Raw genomic sequence first — 24847 nt, 5'->3', positions numbered from 1 at the left:
GCCTACCTCGACAATTAAAAACAAAAATACATGATACATTTCATGAGGTTATATCAACCAAGAAAATTGTTGATGTAATATTTTGAGGGGGGCAGGGGGAGACCACAAATCAATTTTGAAAAACAGCATCATAATTCATATGATTTTTGAAATGACAAGGATGTCAAAAAGGCAATTTTGAGTATTTTTAATGGTAACAAACTTGAACAGTAATGCTTTTTGCTGTTTATGATAATCTACAGTATGGATTGTATAAAAGCACGCAAATCAACTTATCATTCATTTCTCTTTTTTTTCCTAAATAGAATTTACCATATTTTTTCTTTTGTTTTAGATTGTGGCATTGACCTGTCAGCATTCAAGCTGCTGGATGCAAGTCTTGTGAAGGATGTGATCTCCCAATTGGGCCCAAGGCTTAAATTTGTTCACCATTTCGAAAAATGGAAGAAACAGGCAAGTGTGTGACCAAGGACATCTCAAAAATCATTCCTGCAAAAATGTTTGCATGTTGCAAATGTGTGAAATCCTTTGAAAGAAGTGTGGACCTGTGGAACCACCTAAAGATCCACAACATAAACTCAAAGACCAAAACAAAACTTGTGTGTCATGTGCAAGAATGTTTTAAAACATTCTATCATGGTTACAGCTACAAGCGGCACTTGGAACAAGATCATGATTCCATTGTAGAAAATGTCAGTGATGGAGATTCTGTTGGAAACACAGTTTTTAGTGATGAAAGTGCATCAGAGCAGTCAGAAGTGCTTCCAAATGAAAAACCCACAGAGGAAATTTCATCAGCAATCAAACAGTCTGTTTCTGAATATGTAGCAAAACTTAAAAGCTCATCCCTGCCATCCTCCACAGTGCAAAGTATAATTTGTGACACACAAGAGCTGCTCACTAATGTAATTGAAGCAGTTCAACAAGTGTCAGCCCCCATCATCGAGGACGTATCTCAGGATATCAAACCCTCAGTTGATCAAATTGACACTCTACAGTCAGTCCTTGACATGGTGAAAGATCCTTTTGAGCATTTCAGTTTATCTACTCGGCATAAACAAAACCAATTTGCCCGCAACTGTAATGTTCTTATTGAGCCAGAAGAAATTGTTTTTGGCAATGTATACAAAGAATGTCTGAATACACATACTGGAAGGACTGAGCAGAAACAAGTTGAAGAAACTTTTCAGTACGTGCCAGTCGGTGAAAATCTGAAAGTATTCTTGGAACAACCAGGCTATATGTCAGTCATCATTCAGGAAAAAGACACTGCTGGCGAAAAAGATGTGCTTCAGACTTACAGAGATGGATCATATTACAAAGCTTGTGAAGGAAACCAAGACTGTGTGGATATAGAATTGTTGCTGTATAATGATGACTTTGAGACAGCGAACCCCCTAGGTTCAAAGAAAGGGAAACACAAACTTCTTGGTATCTATGTTACTGTTGCTTCTTTGCCCAAGAAATACCAAGCTAAACTGGAAAATGTCCTTTTAGTTGCTCTAGCAAAATCTTCTTTGGTATCCAAATATGGTGTAAATGTTGTTCTTCAGCGTATTTCGGATGACCTTGAAGTTCTCTTCACAGAAGGTCTTCATATTAATAGTCCAGATGGATTCACTGGCCGTGTACGTCCCCGACTCTTCCAGGCAGTCGGTGATAACTTAGCTCTCAATACCATGCTCGGCTTTGCTGGAAGTTTTAGTGCCAACTATTTTTGCCGGTTCTGCAAAGCACTCAAGGCAATATGCAGAAAACAGGTAGCTGTTGATCAAAGGTTACTCCGTACTGAAGAAAACATTGATTATGATATCAGTGTAAATGATGTTTCTCAAACGGGACTTCGGAGGTCGTGTGCTCTCAATACACTGAGCTATTACCATGTGTCGCAAAACTATGCTCCTGACCTGATGCATGATTTCCTAGAAGGGTTACTTCCAATCGAGATGAAACTTGTACTTTCAGAACTCATAAATCAGGGAAGATTTAGCCTTGATGAACTGAACTGTCGTATTCAGTCATTCAGCTATGGTATAACAGAAAAAGCAAACAAGCCCAGCCCCATCCTTCAAAGTCACCTTAGCAATCCATTTGGACCAAGTGGTCAAAAGGCTTCACAGATGAGTTGTCTTGCTGAGTTCTTACCCCTGATTGTGGGAGATAAAGTTGAAGAAGGATGTGAGTACTGGAGGTTGTTCACAGTTCTTCTGGAGATATACCAACTGGTCTTAGCACCAAACATTAGTACTGCTGTCACCTACTACTTGCAGTCAAGGATTAATGAGCATCATCAGTTATATTTGCAACTGTTTCCTGATAACCATCTCCTCCCCAAGCATCACAACCTCCTCCACTATCCCAAGGCAATCAGACAGCTGGGCCCTTTGTCACAGTATGCTTGTATGAGGCAAGAAGGAAAGCACAAGCCTTTGAAAAAGTGGGCGAAAACTTGTAATAATTACAAGAACATCGCCAAGACAGTTGCACGTAAACACCAGGAAGCACAGGCATTCAGAATGCTCAAGAAAGAACACATCAACAGCGAATGTGTATACATCCACACATCAGAATTTGTCAAAGTTTGTGATCTTGAGAGCGAGGTAGAAGTATGTCGGCTGTTGAGCTGTGAACCTGATACCTTACTAGAATTGTGTGATAAAGTAACATTCTATGGATACACATACAGACCCAATGTCATGTTACTGACTGACTGGTGTGGTGAACTACCATCTTTCTCAAGGATTGATTATATTATGAGAAAGCAAGATGGACTGTATCTAATGATCCAGCCATGGAAAACAAAGTACTTTCATGATCACTTTCAAGCCTTTGTTGCATCAGAAAAGGAGTTGGATTCTCTACAGTTGCTTAATCCTGAAGACCTGTTTGAACACAGACCTGTCCATGCAGTGAAGAGTCATGATAGTGCAGATCATCAGTGGTACATTCCTACCAGATACATGCTGTCATAACTGCAACAAAGATCACTAGACCAAAGTAATAAACTTCAAAAATAACTTACAGGTACATGCTCACTTCAGTTTCAATTTTTCAATTTAACCATTTCAAACTTCTGTGCTTTCTTTCTACACAAAGTTATACATGTATGTACTGGTATATCAAATGAAAGGAAAGTAAGTACCGTGGTACAATTTTTTATTTTTTTTTTGTTTGTAAACTAATGACCATTATACAGGATAAACCTATTGAAATGGAACAGAAGATACATTCAGTTTTTATGATTTCTCACTGACTAGCATTTATTGTCATTAAGCTGGCTGGAAAGAACATCTTTTTTCTTATTAAGAGGACACCAAGATCATAACATTTGGTTGTGAGCAGGGCTTGCACCCTTCTTCCAGGCATACAAGTTATGCACTTCAGTTTTGATTTCATGCTGTACATCTCTCTGTTTATTGCATTGTTTACATCAATTAAAATGTCAGTTCATTTCCCTTTTTAATGATACTGAAATCATGGAATGTGTACAACATTTTTGTGCGTGACCATGTACAAAATTTTTGCATAATGGATTGGCATTGTTATCAGATCAATGATCATGAGTATGGAGGGGAAACAGTTCTCTGTGAATCACTTTCCACAATGCACAAATCTGTAATTCAACCCAAAAATTACTGTCTTGATTTGATTTTGCACTATAACTCAAAAGTGTGTAAGTATCAGTAAAAATAATGTGCATGAGGATACAGTGCTGGCAACTGTACACTCATTCCAATAATTTTAATGTCAAGTAAGATTTATTAAAAAGGAATGATTGTAAGCTCATTGCTGTTGAATTGCTAAACCCTTTTTGAGTGGTGTATTTTCATCCTTATAGGACGAAGCAAATAATGCTGCAGAATCTGTACTCAAAGACATGCAGATGGGCTGGGAGTCATCTGAAGTTTCTGATGATCTGATGCTGTCAGATATGGAATCAGTTACTTTTGACCTTTCCCAGGCTTCAACTATCCCAGTAGATGTAGAAGAACCATCATGCTCATCAGCTGTAGTTCAGGATCTGAACAGCAGCAGTGATACACCGCCACCACTCAAACGTCAGAAAGCAGTAAGATACGTAAGTTCACATTTCATATGTAATTCATTTAGTCATATTGATATACATGTACTCATGTTATTACATACAGTGTATGTGCATGTATATAGTGTCTCATCTGTACTTTGTGAAAATAATTTTTTTTTTTTTTTTGCCATCATGCACAGTATAGATATGAGCAAATTTTTCTAAGATTCAGCCTTTCTTATGTTGTGTGTAGAGGAGGAATATATAAGCATTGGAATTTCAAATCACACCAGAATTCAGAGGTGTCATGATATTGACTCTGTTTTTTTTTTATTTTTTTATTGTCAAAGTCTCTTGAAAATAGTCATTCACTGCTGGGAAGCCCATTCTTGGTGCTAATTACTTATTATTTTGAGCCCTGATCATGCTACTGATTATAGTACTTGTACGCAGAACCAATTGAAATTACATGTACTGTATAATTTTTAGATTCTCTTCTAGCTAATATTTCGAAAGAAGTTGAAATATGCCAGAAAAAATGAATTGCCTCCTGTATCATGATGTTTACACACACACACACACACACACCATTTTTTAAACTCATGCAATCTTGAATATTTTACAGGATGTGGGTGAAATTCTGAAGAAATCTTTGGAAGGGAGGAAAACGTTAGAGGAAGTAACTCGAATGAAAGTCTGCACGCCACACAACACTCGTGTCATCTGCAATATGTGTACAGAGCATCTAGTAGACTTGCATGGCCTCAGGTAATGACATTTTACCATTTGCAATGGCATCCTAATATTACCTTGCTTCTGTCTGTGTTAATTTTGCATTCCTATTCTTTTTGTTTCTCTTCTCATTTCTTCTAACAAATAATCACATTCACTTTACAAGACCTTTTTTTTTTTTACCTAAAGTTGTATCTTCACGTAGGTGAATTTCTCATGTCCAATTCATTTCCAAACCCTCTTCTCCCTCTTCAGGAATCTTATTATTTATATACCCTAGACTGGGAAATGTGTAAGATCTTCCATATTTTGATAACCCTAAAAGTCATTTTATCCAAGGATAGTATCATTATGACTCATATTTTTTTTTTTATTTAGGCCTATACCCATAATTGGATATGCAGGTTCTCCACTGTTCCTAGTGCTTGAATAGAATCTGTTCTTCCATTTTCATGAACAGAGAATCATGTTTAATGTCTGGTTTTTAATACCCTTAAGTGGTAAATTTATTCAAGGATTACATAATCATTCATCTCAATTTGATACCCTTTCCCCAGATTTTTCCTGTTTTTGATACCCTTGTAGGGATTCCCTGTAGGTTCCTGGTCTGGTGCTGAGAAAACTAGCCTCTTTTTGTTAATGCAGATGATGTACAAGCTTTAATAGGATATACTTTATGGGGGAGGGGGGAATGCTCAACTACACCACAGTGCTTTGTGTGGGAATTGTATCACATGTGCATTTGCAATGATTTATGTACATTTCACTACAATTCTCATATTTTTTGTCATCAGACCTGGCCCTGACATGAAGGGGGCAATGGCCTCCTCCATCATTGCAGAGTTCCCCTTCCTTAAAGATCCAGCTGGCAATGGAGACGTGAGTAGACAGTTTAAAAATTACTGACTTAGCAGTCATTTGATTTTTCGTAAGACACAACCCAAGTTGACAGATAACTATTGACAAATGATATCTTTGGAATAAAATCAATGAATAACATGTAGAAATATGTATATATATATATATATATATATATATATATATAATTTAATGCTGATCTTACTACAGGCTTCAGAAATATAATGAAAATGTTTGTGGATGCCTAGCTGTACATGCATGTACAGTGCAGACATTTCATTCTTTGCTAGGAGCAATTTTAACAACATCTGTCCATAAGTGCATGTGTACAGGTACTACAGGATTATGATAAATTGCTAAAATTTACCATGTTTGTGGGCAAAGTATTAAGTGGCTTATTGGTTCAAGGTTCATGTTTCATCTAAAACAGGGTTTAGTTATTAAAAGATACTGGGTACAGGTGTTCCCTTGCACTATACTACAAGGAGAAAGAATCAATAGTTTACTTGTTTCTCTATGAAGAGCAATTAGTGAAAATAACCCAAATGGACTTAGTTGAGATATAAACAAAAATAGAAACAAAGAATGTCAAAAGAATTCTGAATTTAGAGATGTTGTGATTAATGATCTCGCACCATTACCATAAATAGTTAGCTTCCTTCTGTCACTGATTCTGAAAAAGCTTTGTCAGCATTTGGGTTTTGATGATGCTATTCTTGTTACCATGCTTTACCATGAGAATTCTGTGTCAATGACCTTTTAACCTCACAACATAGCACTGTTGCATTTTTAGCTTTGTACACTCTTACCATGCTTACCCAGTACTTTTAAACCTGGTGTTGTGTCTTTTTAGTTGATAATACATACAGTATTGTGTTAGCATGTTTGAAGTCTCTGAAACACTACTAACCAATTTCCTATGTCAAGTTCGTGACCATTCATCTTACAATGTTAATATGTGTATTACAACAATGATTGCCTTGGAGATTGAATTCTTACAAATATTTACAAATGTATTTACCAATCTGAGTATCATTACACTCAAACAGCTGTAAATTTGAAACCCATGTGCATTCTCAAACAGCTCAGTAATGCATGCTGAACAATATATCATGCACATGTATCATGGTATTTTAGATAAATTTTATGATACATGAGTTACAAGTGTACTTCTTCATACTTTGCATACTCATATTTTTCAAGGTTTTGCTTGTAGTTCAAGCTCTGGAACAAAAAATCCATAACTTTGACATTTTTAGTTATAATTCAGTCTAAATATATATCAAAACACATTCAGAAATTTTGACCCTGTCAGAACAAAAAATTACTCCCTTTACTGTGAAAATAACCATATAAACTCTTTTAATTGTGACATTCTTCTTGCTCATTAATATTATTTCATTTCTTTTTTAAAGGAGGAGTGGTACTTGAAAGGGAGTACCAAACTTCCAGCAGGTGGTAGGCTGGAAAACCGGCTGAAGTACCTGAGAAGGAAAACAGCAGAGCAAGACAGGAAGCAAGACAAAGCCAAGGTTGGCAGTCCTAAGGATACCACTTCAAGTTCTTCCAATGAGGATTCAACCTCATCATTGCAGATGAATTATGGTATGTGCTTACAAATGTAGCCAATTATCTCCAAAGTAAAGTGAAGCAGGCTTGAGAAATACTTGCCCTGTATAAAAAATTTGTTTCTGTGCATCAAGCAGTAAACAATTGAGTTAAATGTAGATTTACCTACAACAATCTATTCATTTGCATAATTTTTCCACCTTGGGTCTGTTAGCAAGGCTTGAAAAAAGTGACTTCATTGCATTTTGGGGTTAAATATAAATTTGTATTGATTGAATGTTAGTACTAACTTTTTAAACCCATTTAAAGAGTAATTTTTGACTGGGTCTAAGGGGAAGTGCAAGTTATAGAAAAATCAGCGTGACTTGGGTAAAATGTGGCAATATTTCTATATGCACTATAATTATGATATGCCTTGTTCTTATACTTTGTTTACTTTTAGGAGAATTAGCAGCCCAAGCAATATTGTTAATGATGTCTGATAATGCATACAGCCTAACACAAAAATATTGGGCTATTTCAGAGGTTTATAGGTCAGAGATGGGTGGGATGGCTATATCCCCCCCCCCCCCCCCCCCCCCTTTTTCAGGATTAAAGCTAGAAAATGCTAGGATGAACATTAAGGCTATGCATTTGTTCTCAGGCTTGATTCAATAATGATTGTTATTATGAGTTTCCATAATTTGTATCAGATTTGGCAGACATGAAAGCTACGACCGAATGGTTGAAGAGTCATGACACCCCTCACAAAGACGTTGTGGCCAAGATGGAGCAGACAGCAGCTTATAGAAGGGACTTTGTACATTCCAACCTGCCGAGAAGTTCAAAGAACAAGCCGTGTGTGACTGAAGTGCTGGCTGAGTTTCCACACCTTCTTTCTCCTGGAATGGTAGGTGCATGTTACGTCCCCATTGTGAATGGCAGGTGCATGTTATATCCTCATTGTAAGCTGTCACAGGGGTTTTATTATCATGTCCAATATCTACCAAAATCTAGATGAACAAAATTATTGCATTCAGTGTTTGCCATATTTGCATGTACACACAAATGCCTGATTTTTGTTGTTAAATCACAGCGTGCAAAATTTAAAAAAAAAAAAAAAAATCTGTACATATTCTATAGATAACATTGTATGAAGTATGTTTGCCTTCCTACCCATAGAATAGTATGAAATATATATATATATTTTTTAATGTAAGAAATCATCTAATATGAAATATACATGTATATTGATATCATCAATGCTTGTCTGAATATCCATTTCTGTTTCTCTTCAAAAGCAATTTACTTATTTATTTTTTTTTTTTTTTTTGGGGGGGGGATGGGGTATAGATGAGGTTTCTTGTGCATCATCTTTATTATGCATGTAGCTTCTTACGGTAAGATTTGATGGGGGTTAAAGGTCTCTTGCTGATGTGTGAGTAAGGAGACAATTTGACTGCATGCTGTAGATAAATTTTTTCCCCCATGTTAGGAGGGGGGGGGCTAATTAAGCTCCCCCTCCCCTCTGGAATACATAGGGTTAAGGCACAGTGTGTGTTGGGAACATACACAATGGACTAAGATGGTGAGAATTCAAGATCTAACAGGCAAATTAACAGACAAAAAACAAAATAACTGCAAAAACATGTTTTGTTGTTGTTGTTTCTTGTTTCTTTGCAGATTGAGCAGGATTACAACAAGCTATTTGATGGAAAGGGGGACCTTCTCTTCACAAAGTGGCCAGTAGTATCATCTTGCATTCTGGACTATGGGAATAGAATTTCTCCAGGGTGGAAGGTGAAATTCGGAGTACAAGAAAGACGTGATGAGGACTTCACTCAAGGTGTGTAATTATTGATAGATACTGTAGACTTAGGGGACATTTGACAGGCGGGTGACTTTGGACAGTTTAGACAATTTCACTTACATTATTTTGCTGCTTGCAATATACAAGAGAAGTGCAGTAATTCAAATATTCCATATCCCCCTTTCATAACCTACAAAAATATTTGCAGAAAAACCAACAGCAAAAAAAAAAATGTAAGTAAAACAATTCCTGTCCAAAGTCACCCAACTGTCCCGTCCCCTAGTTCATGGTAACACATTATATTTGATTTTAAAATGATGTGATATACACTTCATCATCCCTCATAATGTAGATGTAATAGGATTTATAGAAGTGTTTTACTCCATTGCATTCTTCCAAATGGTGTATTTAGTAAAAACAGCACCAAGGGTCGTTTGTGCCCTTTCCAACATCTGACACCGAGGCAAGTGCTGGAATCAAGCTACTTCCAACTACTGCTGCTCGTGGCTTCTATTGTTGCTCATCACATTAACCTTTTTGTAATCTTTGTTGTAGCCCCCACCTACATTTGGGCACCTTCCCCAAATACACAGCACACAGCACACCACCAATTCTTCCATAAAAGAGCAGTGTGCATGTCTGCAAATCTGCATAATAATCTTAAGTCATCACTGGCCGATCCAGGATTCTTAAAAGGGGATGGGGGGGGGGGGGGGGGGAGGCGGGCAAAAATTTTGCCGCATTTTCTTGTGATTACTACAAAAAATAGCAGCATAAAAAGGGGGGAGGGGCTGTGGTTGAATTTTTTTTTTTTGCGTGTGATGACTAAAAATGTGTTATCAACCAAATAAGGGGTGGCAGTGGCTTATTCGCCCCCAATCGCCCACTGGTTATAAAATAAGCCCTGAATTTGAAGAGATATAAAGCTGATATGTGAATTGAAAATATGCCAGGATTGATTTATGGTGTGAAGACATATGTAGCGTAAAATCTTTCATATTCTAATAAAGACTTTTTGTGTACTCCACTAACAGAGGAAAAGGCAAATCTGGCTTTTCTTATGCTGTCACATCTGTTCCCGGGCAAGAAGTCATCAAAAGGGGGAAGAGCCTCTTCCCAAGAGTCATTGGAGTGTTTCATCGACTGCCAAAAGGTATGTCAAATGTTTGTAGCAAAAGCAGTATTAGTGAAGAAAATTGAAAAATTTTGTGTTAGCATGGGTCACATCTCCATACAGCAAGATCAACTCCACGTATCAAGTCAAGACATGAACACTTTGATGCTTCATCAAAAAGGAATGTGTATTGAATAAAAAGTTCCAGTAACTGTTATGTGCTACTAAAATGTTTACATCTGTTTGCCTGAGAGCTTAGTTGTCAAAGTTATATTTCACGTATTACTGATGTCAAGTTTTATGTAATAGGGTCCTGGCATGTGAACTTGAATCGCGCTTATGATGGTAAGAAATGTAGCCATTTGAATTTTACACGTACCAGAACTCGCTGGCCCTAATTTTAAACTATATATAGGATTAACAGGGGAAGGAAAATGCATAGAGTATTAATCACAAAGATTTGTGTGATGTGTTGCAGAGTTTTAACCTAAAGCAATATTGACTGAAATCAGTCATTAAAAAATATCACCACGGGAATGAAATGTTTCATATCACTATTGATGGTAGTCGTTTCTTACAGATTTTTATTCTTTGATTGAAACTATTTCTTTCCAGTATAGTGGAGGAAACAGCAAACTTCGTTTTCAGACTTTGTGAGCCATAAGATAAGATGTACTTTTTATGCCTCTGCCACGAAGTGGTGCTGGAGGCATTATGTTTTCGGGTTGTCCGTCCGTCCGTCCTTCCGTCCGTCCGTAATGAATTTTGTAGACAGCGTAACTTAAAAACCTCTTGAGGTATCCTAATCAAACTTGGCATGTATGTGTATTAGGGGGTGAAGTTGTGCCTATCAACTTTTGGGTGCACATGCTCCAGGTCAAAGGTCAAAAGGTCAAGGTCAAATATGTAAAATTTCTCTATTTCCACCATATCTATGCAATGCCTGAAGATATTTTCTTGAAACTTAGTGTATACATGTATTACCCAATTTAGATTCTCTAGTGAAAGTTTGGGGTCATGAGGTCAAAGGTCAAAAGGTCAAGTAAAAATATTAAAACTTCACTTTTTTTCTCCGTACCTTGGAAATTGTTCAAGGTATCTTCATGGAACATAGTATATTTACATGTACTGACTGGCAGTGATTATCTAGAGAATTTAGGGTTCATGGGGTCAAAGGTCACGGGTCAAAGGTCAAAGGCAACACTTCAAAATTTTACTATTTCCCTCATATTTATGCAATGCCAGCAGGATTATTTTTTTTTTTAAACACTTGGTGTATGCAAATATAACCCAATAGAGATTCTCTGGAAAGTTTCTTTTTTTTTTTGCTTTTTTTTTTTGCCTCAAAGGTCAAAGATCAAGTGAAAGTGCTGAATTAGCTTTTTCCTCCATTTCTCGGAAGTGGCTCGAGTTATCTTGAAACTTACTACATATTTATGCATGTCCTGCCTGACAGTGATTATCGTATGAATCTTAGGGTCAAAGGCCAGATGAAAATGGTAACAATTTACTGTTCAATACAGAAATTGCACTTTTTCTCCCTACCTTGAAAATTACTTAATGCATAAACTTATGAATGGGTCAAAGTCAAGTTAAAGTCCTTAAATCCCCAAATACATGCTCTCCTATTCATCCAATCAAACCTAGGTTAAAGGAAGGTGAACATTCAACACATTTGTGACAAACGTCATTTTAATTTTTGCCAATTTTGTGAAAATGTAATCACACATTGTCCACATGTACTATAGACCTATTAGGAGAATCATGCATTATGGCGGAGGTATACTAGTTGCCATAGCGACATTTGCAGTTTAATATTTATCATTTGCAGGAAGGAACCAGTCTCGAGGCCTACCGAAAAGACCATGGGAGGAACCAGCCTTTCGTCCTGGCTGTAGGGAACAATGTCTGCCAGCCAATCCAGTGCTTCGTCATTCTGGAGAGCCAAGTGTTTGAGAGAAAGAACCTCGTATCTGCTGTTGACCTGTGCTATAAGATATTTCAGATCTTTGATCTGGAGTATCCAGCACAGGCTCGAGCCATGTGGGTGATCTTGGACACTGTGGTGTATGGGGTGGAAGCAGGTGCCCAAGAAACGGGGGCAGTAAAGGCCTTCAGAGCCTACTACCATTTTAATAAGAAGTAGAGAAAATGTTCAGCTGAAGACTGGTATTAACTTCTTGGTTAGGGGAAGACATATCTGTAAGTTGAAAAAAAGATTATATTAATCATGTGTTAGTGGATTCCCATACCTTTCCTACCCACTGTATCATCTGGAGTTCAGTTAGCGTGAGCTGGATGGTGTTTCTGCTTGTAATTCTCTTGTGATAGATTCCCCCAGAATGGCAAAATGGTAAACACTCGATTACAAGCACATACATGTACTACTGTGGTGTCTTTGGAGAGCATGCTCTTACATAAAATATTTAAGCAGAGTAAAGATTGATTGAACTGTTGTGATAACAAAAAAGAAATATATCTTCTTAGTATGAATACATATCCATAATCCAAGAAATATAAAAGATGCAATTCTTAAAGTCAGTATGTGCTGCTAATCAAGAATTTACGGTACATCAATTTTGAAACAATCACTGTTTCGTCATTCTTGTGAAGCAAGCGTGTTAGCAGAAGAGTTTTGTATCTGCTGTTCACCTGTGATATAAAATCTCTTTTAGATTTTCAATTCATAGTATCCCACACAGGCATGAGCCCTGTGGGTCATTTTAAATCTTTTGGAAGCAAGTACGATGAAAAAGGGGCAGTAAAAGCCTTTAGAGCCTTCTACCAGTTTAATAAGAGGTAGAATGTTCACTTAAAGGTAAAAATTAACTTAATGATAAGGGGAAGACAAATAGCTGTATGTTGTTTTAAAAAAATTATTATTATTATTATTATTATTATGTTTTAAGTGGGTTCCATTTCAGGATCATATATGCTACATCATTTTTATACCAATTTATTTTACATGTTCATATTGTTTTATTTGGAGTTTGCTTAATAGGGTGAGCTGCATTACATTTATGAGTTTGTTCTCGTTCTTGTGAAAGATTTCTCCAATATGGCAAATACCGTAAACTCTGAATTACAAGCACATACATGATCTCTTTGAGTAGCATTGTTTTTGCATACAAATTTTAGCAGAGTAAAAATTGACCTGTCTTTAATAGTAACAGTGAAACACAGATATCTTCTCAGAAATAATGAATACATATCAATAATCCTTCAAGGTGGTAAGCTTTATTTTGTAAGGGAAAGTTTATGATACATCAAATCTGAAACAGTAGTGAAATGCAAAATATGTAGCACCTATGTCTTTCTGGTTTTCTTTTGCTGGAGGATTTTTTTTTCCAACTGCAGAAAAGGCACCGAATTATTTGGCTTGTAGCCCAGTGTTTCATTATTCTTGTAAAATAAAGTGTTTGAGCGGAAGCTCTTAGTCTCATACATGTATCTGATGTTGACTTGTGCTATAAGAAATTTCAGATCTTTGATCTGGAGTATCCAGCACAGGCTCGAGCCATGTGGGTGATCTTGGACACTGTGGTTTACGGGGTTGAAGCAGGTGCCCAAGAAACACGGGCAGTAAAGGCCTTCAGAGCCTACTACCATTTTGATAAGAAGTAGACAAAATGTTCAGCTGAAGACTGGTATTAACTTCATGGTTAGGGGCAGACACCTCAGTATGTTGTAAAAGAAATCATAATCGTGTATTCGTGGAGTCCATTTCAGGTTCTTATATAGTATGTCAGCATTATACCTCTGTATTTACATGTGAATGTTGTGTTTTTTAAGTTGAGTTCAAGTTCAAGTTCAAGTTCGAGCTGGGATGAGCTGAATGCTATATCTAAGTGTAATATACTCTGGTGATGTATTTCCCCAAATGGCAAATTTACTTCAAATCTGAAACAGACAAAAATATATCTTTGAGGCCCTCTGCTGGAGGTGCTTATTCCACATTATAATTTTCGTTAATTTTCAGTGTTAAGGCTCGTTTACATGGCATCACGGCACAGCATTTACAAGATATCTAGTCTGTGATTGGTCAGTGCGCGCAGAGTGTTAATCAATCACGGTTTAGATATCGCGTTAATGCTGCGCCATGATACTGTGCCAGATACGATATAAATGCACCTTTATACTTGTTATGCCTGTGCCCATTGAAGACATGTTTCTGGTTCCTTTATGTAAAGAATTAATCATCATGTACCAACTTATTGATTATTTTGTCCTTTGAGAAGGTCTACAGCTAGTTTACATTACTGGTTAAGAAAATTATGACTTGAAGTGTCATCATTCCACTGCATGCTTTATTTTCCTATCATGTAAAGTTTTACATGTGTACAAGCTCTGCATGCATAAAGACAGTCTATTTCAGTGTATAAAGGAAGTTTGAAGTAACAACTCAATTTCATGTGGTTTATTTCATATGGCCATATATTTTGCAAAGGGTGTTCTATAAAACCAAGGTTTACAATTTATGTGATGTAAGACTTTGCTGGAATATAAATGTAGAGCAACCAAAATATTGACCTTGCTATAATCTTGTTAAAATACTTGTGCCTTCACATGGGAAGGATATTGACCATATGTTAGGAAAGAAACACTTGTACTTTGTGCGGTATCCTTGTTTTGATTTTTGTGTTTAGAAATGTTTAGATTGGACCAACATCGAGAAATGAGTTTTAAATGTTGTGACTGAAGCTTTGAGAAGACCTAGAATCAGAGTGTCGTTCCATTTGGTTCCAAACTTTAATCCTATACCAGAGACTGGAAAGGAAGTGATGTATAGCACAAGATGCTTTACATAAATCACAGTTTATTTTAGTTTTACATGGAAAAGAAAGGTTGTGACAAGTTGATCGCAAGCTTTATTTTTTCTACCATCAATGACCATGTAAAGTTCTGCATGCGTGTTACATGCTCTGCATGTAAGCACAGTCTAATCCAATGTTCCAGAAAAAGAGAAGTTGCAAGTTTATTCCAATGTTACAGAGAAAAAGAAGTTGTAAGTATAACAACTCAATTCCACGTTGTTTTCCTTATTTCATGTAGTTTAAAGTATAACATACTACCAGCTTTTCGTGTATGTTTGTTATGTTTTATTTCTGAGAAGATGAATAGTTCAGCTCAAAAAAAAAAATTGTTTACCTTCACAATAAAGGTAATAACGATATATATTTTTTGTCATGTGTTACTTATTTGGGTTTTATGTCGCAAACTATTTTGGTCTGTAGCATGCACTTGCTAGCTTGCCTTGTCAACTTCAAATGTACCATGAGAATGTGCAAGTCACATTTCACGTGTTTGTTATGTCATGTATATCATACTGTACTTTTAAAATGAATTGTACATTGCAAATACGTAAGCAGGCCGACCAAAATTGTTTTGCCACAAAAGTAAAAACGAATTTACACTTTCCTCGTGTTCTCCAGAATGGTCAATTGGGAGTAAAATTGAACTTACACATAACCCCGATCAAAATGGACACATGGCCAAAGATGGTTAAAAATCAGAATAGTCATCTGGGATTAAAATCAAATTTACACATAACCCCGATCAAAATGGACACATGGTCAAAAATGAGTAAAAATAAAATTACTCAATAATAAAGCAAAACAAATTTTACTCTTCATTGGGTAAAAGAGGAGCTCAAATATGATCAAACTTTTACTCAACTAGGAGTGGTTAAAACTTTACTCAATTCTGACCATGTGGCCGTTTTACTCAATTTTTAGTGAAATTTTTCTTAGAGTGTAGCCACTCATCAACCACCAGTATGTAAATCGACTCGAAAGAAGCAATTGCAAAAGTGCAATGACCGTCAAGTTCATTATCATTAAAACAAATGCCGCCTGATGCACGTACCGCATGAATGCTTACATACAATGTACCATTCACTTTATTGCCCTCACCATACGCGAGAGTTTAACTCCGATTTAATTACGAAGGCATTATATGTACACCGTGTATGTAGATTAAAATTAGTGAAAGACCCAAAGCGTTTATCGCGCTTCGTAACTGTTTTAATATTGGTGTAATGTACTATTACAATCAGTGTTCCCAAGGTAACGTTAGCTTTGTTGTGTAAAAGGTGAAAATATACAAAGTACAGGTACGTAATTCAAATTCGTTAAAGGTTATGCTTACAAATTGTAGGCAGACACGGTCGTTAGATTAGATTAACAAAACTTTTACAGAATCAGGGGGGGGGGGGGTGGGGGGGGGGGGGGGGTCCACATGATAAAGCTTAGTGCTTTTAGAATCGTTCCGTAAGGATTTCACAGGAAGGACTCGGGGAAAACTTTGACACCACGTACTTTTATACTGGTATGGAATGTGTGAATGAGTCCACATTGAAGGTCACATTTTTTTTTTAATTCTCATCATTGTCTCAGAGGTATGAGGGACACGATTTATTGCAGCTGAATCCTTACAATTTTGTTGTAGTTAACTCGTTATTAATGATTTGCCGGTACAGATTAAAGAATAAGTGGTCTAAGTGAGTGACCTCTGAAATATCCCAATTAAACTATACATAGACAAAGAAAACAAAAAAGTGAGCAAATAAGATAGTAATTATCATGGTGTAAAGGGATATGCGTTAGTTAAAACCAGTCTATAATAATCATACATCATTCTGACCCAGCCTTCCCCCGCTGATACAACATTTTGTACGTGAAAGTGGAAATCTAAAATTGAGATCCGATTATAGCAACTTATCCAAATTCATGGAATGAATAACGGATTTTTATGCTGAGGTAATGACAAGCGCTATGCTATATTTCCAATCAATATTCTACATTCTTTTGTGAAATTTGCATAGTACCGATCTTGTTTCTACAACATGATGCAAATGGTGTTTTTGTTAGCACTACAATGTTCATCTTAGGGTAATACAGAATATTCATTCACTTAGGAATGGCATTTGAGTCTAAACAAGCAAATGCTTGAAAAGGCTGATTAACTTAGCCGGAGGGGGGGGGGGGGGGGGCATTCAAAATAACAACCTACATGTATAGTAAACTCTCATTCATTCATAATGACAGGCATGTCTTGAAACAACAGAATGGTCCAAACGTATATAAAATGCACTTCATCAATACATACGTGGAAAATGTGTAATGTTTTAATATTGACAAGACCCAGTCAAGTTTCGGCATTGTTTCTCTTCTCATTTCCCTGTAAAAGGGGGTCTCAAAGCTGAGACGGCTTGGCTAAATACGATAAGATGTACAAACTTACTTCCTTGATTTACTAAAAATATATCGCTCAAAGTGCATACAGGGTCAACCTCTGAACCTCTTGTTGTTGTTGTTGTTAAACGCTATGATGGTAATTCCAGTTTCTCTCTCTCTCTCCCTTTGCCTTTTACTCTTTCGTCTCCGATTATTTGAATTTCGCTATTCTAACAATTTTTTATCTCATACTTGTATACCGCTCCCTCTCCCTTCGGAGGGAAAGAGGGGGTGCATATCAAGATAATTTCGTTTTGTCAGATTTAGGAGACTGCTGATTAATTGTACTAGCCACTGTACGGACAGTACAATCGTAAGTTGGGCCACCTCCGAGGGAATGAGTGATCAATTTATTTGTCTCCACTGAGTAACGACCAAAATCCTTTACATGGTCTGATGTCCTGGGACACGCGCTACATGTTATGATGTACTATCTATGAAATAAAAGAATTTTCATTTTTTTCTAGTTTTACTCACATACTGTACACTGTAAAAACATCGGTGTTAGATTTAACACCACGGGTGTTAAATCTAACACCGATCAAATTCAATAGAGGACCACACCCACAGGTGTTAAAAATGCACTGTGATGGTGTTGAAAAGTGTTCACCTGACACTTCGTGGTGTTAATTTGACACTATACCTGGTGTTATTTTGACACTGTACTGGTGTTAATTCAAAAATGACACCACATGGTGCTGATTTGATATTTGTTGGTGTTAATATCAGTGGTTTAACACCCGTCCAGCTTCAATAAGAGACCACACCAGCTGGTGTTACTTTGGTGTAAATTTATTTTCACATTTTTTCAAAAATCTAGTATTTTAATGTAAAATTCGTGATCGTCTTGTTTAAATTAAAAATCAACAAGAAGTGCAGTTACTAAGAAACTCTTCAAAAAACAGTTTAAAATTTGGAAATGACACCCGGAGGTGTTAATTTAACACCATAAATGAGCACCGAAAATTTAACACCAACTCGGTGTTCACTATTTAACACCTGACTTTTTGCAGTGTATAATTATGTTGATATCACTTTGAGTCTTATTGCTTAATCACTTTACATTGTACAAGAAAAATACTAGCGGCATGCAACGACGGTTAACTTCTGACCACAAACGCTTCTGCGAGTGTAATACATGAATGTATACAGTATCAGAAGTGGTACAATACGTCGAGCAAATTTACAGTTTGAATACTATATGCCTTTAAACAATATGTATTGCGTTTTTTAGGTTCTCCCGTCCAATCAGTTACTTCATTCAGTGTTATGTACAGTTTAATGTACAACATGTGAACGTGCATTTACAAAGCGTGTACAAGGAAGGTGAGCTGTCTCGTTTTTAGACCACTCATACAGTACAATGTGTGTATATAATTATTATGTAAATCTGCTTCATTTATAAACTAGAACGTTTCCATTTCTTGAGAACAAAATCACGCTTATTTCATCTTCGTGGATCAGAAACCGTTTGAAGTGTTGTGACTTTTTTGTTGTCTAGAAGAATCACTACTAAGGCACCTTTCAATGACCGAGGAACTGCATTCATTAACAGCTGGGGCGGATCTAGGAATTCTGTAAAGGGGAGGGGTGCAACTAATATTTCTGGTGCCACTTCCGGGTTTCAATTCATTTTTGTAATTTGTAATATTTTGTTTTTAACGAAATATTAAGGGGGGGGGGGGGTGGCGTCACCCGGTTGCGCCCGATCTGGATCCGCCAATGTATAATGATATACAGTACATACCTGTAAAGGTACAATGTACGTGGTGAAAGGGCACGTACAACATAATAAATATGCAGATATGACATAAAAATACTCAGAGCCAGAGACAGCCGGAGCTCAAATAATAACGAGAGATGAACACGTCCTGCGATTTCTGTTTTCATATACATAAACAGACAATGAGATATTTTGACGCCCACTTTTAAGTGTGTGTACACTTTGAAAGATTTAGTGATATCTTCTGTTACCTGTTTTGTTTCGACATATTATAAAAGTGATATTATACATCATTGTCAAGTTTTCATTCCCAAACAACGAAGTTGTGCGTCCTAGCTGCAATATGGAAGCTGACCGTGTTTGAATGTTTATCATAATAATTTCTTTTGTCAATGAAGTCTGCAAGGACTCAAAGATTACACCGAAAAGTGCACAAATCATACATAGTGTAGATCCAAAAACTCTAATTACAATATTGTATATCTTTATCTCAACAGTACATTGATATCTATGACAGTTAGTCAAAGTAGATCAAACTGTGGTCAACGTTATAATATATAGCGATACGCAAGTTCTGCAGCAAGTTACATGTACATGTAGCAGCAAAAGTCTGGAATTTGCACATCTTACAGTGTACATGGGAATGTGTAAGCCTTTTGCTTGATATTTCTGGAAACATTTTGAAAGTGCAATGTCTTCACAATGTGCTGTATACAGGCCTACATACACTCTATACACAACTTTGTACATTTCTGAATGGTGTATCTACGTCATTGATATAACATTACTGGCTTCATTCAACGGCAAACAAAATGAAAGATACGGACTTATTATGAAAAAATAGATATAGAGGAATGGAGAAGAAACGAAAGGGAGAGACAGGAAGAGAGAAAGAGAGAAAAGAAAATGATATTATAATACTGTAACAGAACAGATGCTGTCATTATTGCTATGTTTACATGTAAAACAAACAGCAAGTCTATTCCCAACTATGGTCAAGTTTGTGTTTACTTACCAACTGTCGTGCCGCCGGATTCGAAGACGTCCCACTTGTGAAAGAAAGTAGACGCACGTGAGTTTCCTCCTTTCCTTGTGCTATAGTATCCACATTGTACACCAGTACAGTCTCAAAGTATTCTAAGCTTTAATTTTTGGACCGACTTGAACTTAGTTTTGAAGACGATGTTTGGATGTTGAGATTTGCGTTCGATTATATTTTTAGACCAAGAGATACAAGATGGTAGGCAAGGTGTGCAAGTGTAGTTTACAAAGAGAGACTCTGACGACTTGGAGCTCCTGCCCCGCGGACAATTTTTATTGTCCTATTGTGATTGAAGGATTACAGTGACGCTCAATGTCCACTTTGTCTGAGGATAGTAAGCCTCTTCCATCCTAGCCTAGGGGTGACCGTCGACTAATTGACAATAGACGAAAATTCAAATTCGCCTTGAAAAGTTAACATTCTGGCATCTGGATGAAAAAAAAAATCGAAGAGGTAAGGTATAATTCAAGTGGATGAATTTTATAAACATGCTGTGAATGTAGGAATAAGCCAGTGGAGATTATTTCCTGTCAAGCCTTTCAAACGCCCCTTCCGGGAAAATGGACTCTCGTTAATGGATGAGTAACCCTTAAGCAACTTAAGATTCCAATACACTTCTTGAGGCAATACCGACAATGCTGCCCGCACCTGTAGGCTGTTTTTACTTGGTCGGGGAGTATTGTATACTAGTATCCAAGATACTCGGTGAGTGCCATAGAGCTGAGTAATTCCGTCACGAGAGGGCAGACATGCCCCCGGGCCTCGGCGATAAGCTATGCCATTAGCATGTAAGTGGACAAAAGTTGTTGAAAATAGGTGATTACTTTAAGTCACCGGTCACTGAAAGTGAATGGTGGCAAACACTTCATTGAATATTTGAGAAAAAAAAAAAAACACATTGCAAGTGTCTTGAAAAGAGACTGATCATCTCTGTTGCCACTATTTTGAAAAAAAACAACAACAAAAAAACAAAATCACTTTTACTTTTACTACTTCAATCAATGATTATGAAGATGGAAAGAGAAAAACAGTGAAACTTGCTGAAGATATGAATTACATCCAGAAGTCAACTTTCTGGAAAAGAAGTGATGTAGAAAAAGAATTTGACGAGGGAAAGAAGTATGGGGAATGTGAGGAAGGGAAGAGGAAAAGAGGAATAATAAAAAAGATAACAAGGCAACTAGAGGTAACATTACTTCAGGCGATATACAAAAAGTGTAATAACGCTTCACAACGACTTGGAATATGTCACGTGAAGCGCTATGTGATATGACAATCCCCAAGTAAAATGATGATTTATTGAGTCAACCGAAGATTTGACAAGTGGCAGCAAATGCAATCATTAGGAGGGAAGAAATCAAGAAATAAGAATTATATTTGACTTACATTTGAGTGAAGACTTAAAATGCTTTGGGAGTTGAGATGTGGCTATGTTCGGGGGGGGGGGGGGGAGGGGAAGGACCATTTAATTTTGATTGTCCGTGATCGATTTTTGGACTTGTTATCCGCACTGCTGATTTGTAATCCTCTTTGCCCATTAACTGTAAAGTGAATACTTTCATGACCGGTTCACATGACTGTTGTTGGGCGTTTGTATGGTTTGTAAGCCACGTAATAATAAACCATGATGGTTGGTAGGCAATACTGGAAGGATTATCTACAAGTGTACCTCGAGACAGAAGCCTGAAATGTGCATTCCAATTCCAGTTATTACTTTAATACTTTGATGTCATGATGCGGGTTTAAAAAAGAAAGAGAAAAGGGATTATGTAGGAGTCAATTTGCAACGTACAAAGTAAGTGAGGGTTGTTAATATCATCGTTTGTGACCAAGATCGTTCTATTCCGAAGTCTGTTGAACACTGCGAATACTTTCGACTAACAAAGGCTATTGTCATAGTATTGACCAAATTAATTACTTTTAATGTAGTTATCGTGATTTTCCCACTGTGCAGTCTTTTTAGGTGTATTGTTATGAACCGCATATTATAATCTGCCATAGGAATGACATTTTACCTTACATGATTCTCCTTTCCTATGTCACCTAACTCTCCATATCATTTTCTTTATCTCTCCCTCCCTCCCACCCTCTCTCTTTCTCCCCTCTCTCCATGTCTGTCCGTCTCTCTCCCTCAATAATTCCCTTTAACTTCCTCTTCCTCTCCCTCTCTTTCTCTCCCTTTCCTTTCCTCTTTCCCTGTATCTCCCCCTCTCTACAATCTGTCTGTATCTCTCCCTCCCTCTCTCCCTCCCTCTCGTTCTCCATTTCTCTGTCTCGCTTCCTCTCTCCCTTTATCCTGTAGTGCACGCATCGCTTCTGAATATCAACTAAAGAAATTAAACTTTTTGGCACTCGATTATAAGCGCTGCACGTCTACGGCATTTTCAACTATGTGTGACATTCTTGTGTAATGCACTATGATACTTGTTCTCCTATTATTCTCACAATCCTTTCACACCACGTAGTTATGTAATTCCCTGAAAGGATTTAGCCACAAGCAAAATGTCAACTGGTTGCAGAATATGAGTGCCTGCATACAGAGTAGAGTTTGACACTACAGGCACTAAGAGAAGCCTTTTTATTGCATTATCTTTCATTATTTGCCTGAAGGAGACGGGTGCTCAAGAGATATAGAAGACATTTTAAGCATTAAATTACACTATAGTGGCGCCGTTACGCGATTGCATTTTTTTTTCTTCTTGCCTCAGACACAGGCTATCTTCGCGACATTGAAAAATTGCGCAAGGGATTACCGCCCCGAGATGGCATAGAGTCTATGTAGGTATAGCTCTATTTGTGTCAGCTTTGTTTATGAATATTTTTAAGGAAGTATGTTATCATGAATGATCAGGCATGATAATCATAGTATCATATTATAGTGTCTAGTTTCATAAACTAACCTTAGGTTCTCCAACGCGTTGAGGCGATGAGGTAAAATTTTTGAAGAAGAATAAAAAAGAAGGTACAGGAAAAGCCACTGAGATTTGAAGTTTCATAAAAAGAATAAAAGAGATGTGACTTAAGACACTAGTTTCTTTTAAAGTCCTTTCTGATAACAAAATAATACAACATAAAACTTGGATTGAAAAATAAAGACGATACATGAATGTAGCGATCTTAACAGCCTTTGGTATAGTCCTTTCATATCTCCAAAATAAAGCAGGCATTCCTAGAAGCATACTTCTCCGGATTAAAACCGAAGATTGTTGATACTTCTTTTAATGATACACTATAGTGCTATATATATAAATGTCATGATTTTTGTGAAGAGGATATCTCTGCAGACAAGAGAGAGCTTTCCTGACCAATCACGGATATAATATAGGACCAATCGTGAAATCTATACAAACTGCTATGTCAGGGTTAAGTCAGGATAGCACTCAATTACAAAATAAAAGCCTGTGTCAATCTGTTTTCAGGAATCAAAGGCGACATGTTTATAGCCATACATTTTCATGTCTTTCATTACAGATAAAAACCTAATCATTTCATGTACACAGCAAGTTTACTCATAACAGAAAAGTTCAACAAAATATTTGCAGAGTATGTTATGTTGTGATCTATCTTGTCACGGAGAAGCCTACAATGTGCTCACGTGAATTGCCTCTTGGGATTTCCTTTGCTCGTCAAACTTTTGTGTCATACCTTATTGAACACCTTACACATTGTATAGATTAGGCCTTACAATAAGATAAGCGTTTTTGTCAATACCCGTTGCTATGCAACCTGTTGAAAACATTCAAGAAGAATAACCCAAACCTTATTCGCTCAGCCCTGTGAGTGCACTCTACCAACAATTGATTAATGCTCTCTTATCTCGGACACTTCAAAGAGCACAAGTGGCTATTGTAGATGGTGGATAAGAATAGATTCCTTGTTTAAAAGAAAATGTTCTGTTTCCCTGTTTTCCTCTACTTTTTCCTTCTTTGTGCTATTTTGCTTCATTGTAATTATTTATTGGCAAACTCGAGATCGAAAGACGCCCTTTACAGGCGAGAAAAATGCAATTGTAGAAAGATGCGGTATCGATTGCTCCATAACTGGTTGTTCTATTATAATCTCTTATTTACCTTGAAATCTGTTCTTTATCGGGTTTGTTTTTCTCTCCTCAAATTGATTACTAGTATACTTTTACAACCTTGCTGAGGATCTCACAAGACAGAACTGGGCTACAGACATCACGTTTAATGTTGATATCTATTCTTCTATCCTTGATCATCACGCATTTTGTTACAGTTACCCGGATTCATACCCAAGATGGACAGAGAAGAAGAAGAAGAAGAAATTAAGTCACCAGCTTGAGAAAGGAACATGCTCACACACACACACACACACATACACACATATGATTTTATTTCAAATATATATTACAAATATCATATTGATATGTATATATATGTATTAATATATATATATATATACATATGATACACACACACACACACACACACACACACACATATATATATATGTATATATATATATATATATATATATATATATATATATATATATATATAATGATACTTGTAGTCCGCGTGTTGGTACCAGTATAGAAAAGATGACGAAGTAGACTGGTAATGCGTTTTGACAGTCCAACAGTGCTATTATTTATTCAGATCAAATTTTCGACGAATACATTCGTCTTCCTCAGGGTCGAACTGTCCTTGTTATTGTCATGAATTGTCAGAATTGTCATTGTCGACCCTGAGGAAGGCGAATGTATTCGTCGAAAATTTGGTCTGAATAAATAGCACTGTT

The 24847-nt window shown here is 36.8% G+C and overlaps 1 protein-coding gene across 1 annotated transcript; it reads left to right on the top strand.

Moving 5' to 3' along the window:
- Positions 1-12647, top strand: LOC139738880 (uncharacterized). The gene is made up of 9 exons (XM_071649508.1): positions 1-1760; positions 3839-4078; positions 4650-4792; positions 5551-5635; positions 7030-7219; positions 7876-8072; positions 8846-9008; positions 10007-10125; positions 11918-12647. The coding sequence occupies exons 1-9, from the start codon at positions 441-443 to the stop codon at positions 12230-12232; spliced, it is 2772 nt and encodes a 923-aa protein (XP_071505609.1). The 5' UTR covers positions 1-440; the 3' UTR covers positions 12233-12647.
- The last annotated feature ends 12200 nt before the right edge of the window (positions 12648-24847 follow it).

The sequence above is a fragment of the Diadema antillarum genome, unplaced genomic scaffold (assembly GCF_040938485.1).
Source record: "Diadema antillarum isolate AM-2024a unplaced genomic scaffold, OU_Dant_1.0 seq00000770_RagTag, whole genome shotgun sequence".
NCBI classification, from domain to species: Eukaryota; Metazoa; Echinodermata; class Echinoidea; order Diadematoida; family Diadematidae; genus Diadema; species Diadema antillarum.
Note: the sequence above shows the minus strand (reverse complement) of the source record. Positions and strands in the feature narration are given on the sequence as shown.

Coding starts and splice junctions, on each gene's coding strand:
- LOC139738880 (XM_071649508.1), top strand. CDS start 441: ATGGAAGAAACAGGCAAGTGTGTGACCAAGGACATCTCAAAAATCATT. Junction 4,793..5,550: donor GTAGACTTGCATGGCCTCAG/GTAATGACATTT, acceptor TTTTGTCATCAG/ACCTGGCCCTGACATGAAGG. Junction 7,220..7,875: donor ATCATTGCAGATGAATTATG/GTATGTGCTTAC, acceptor AATTTGTATCAG/ATTTGGCAGACATGAAAGCT.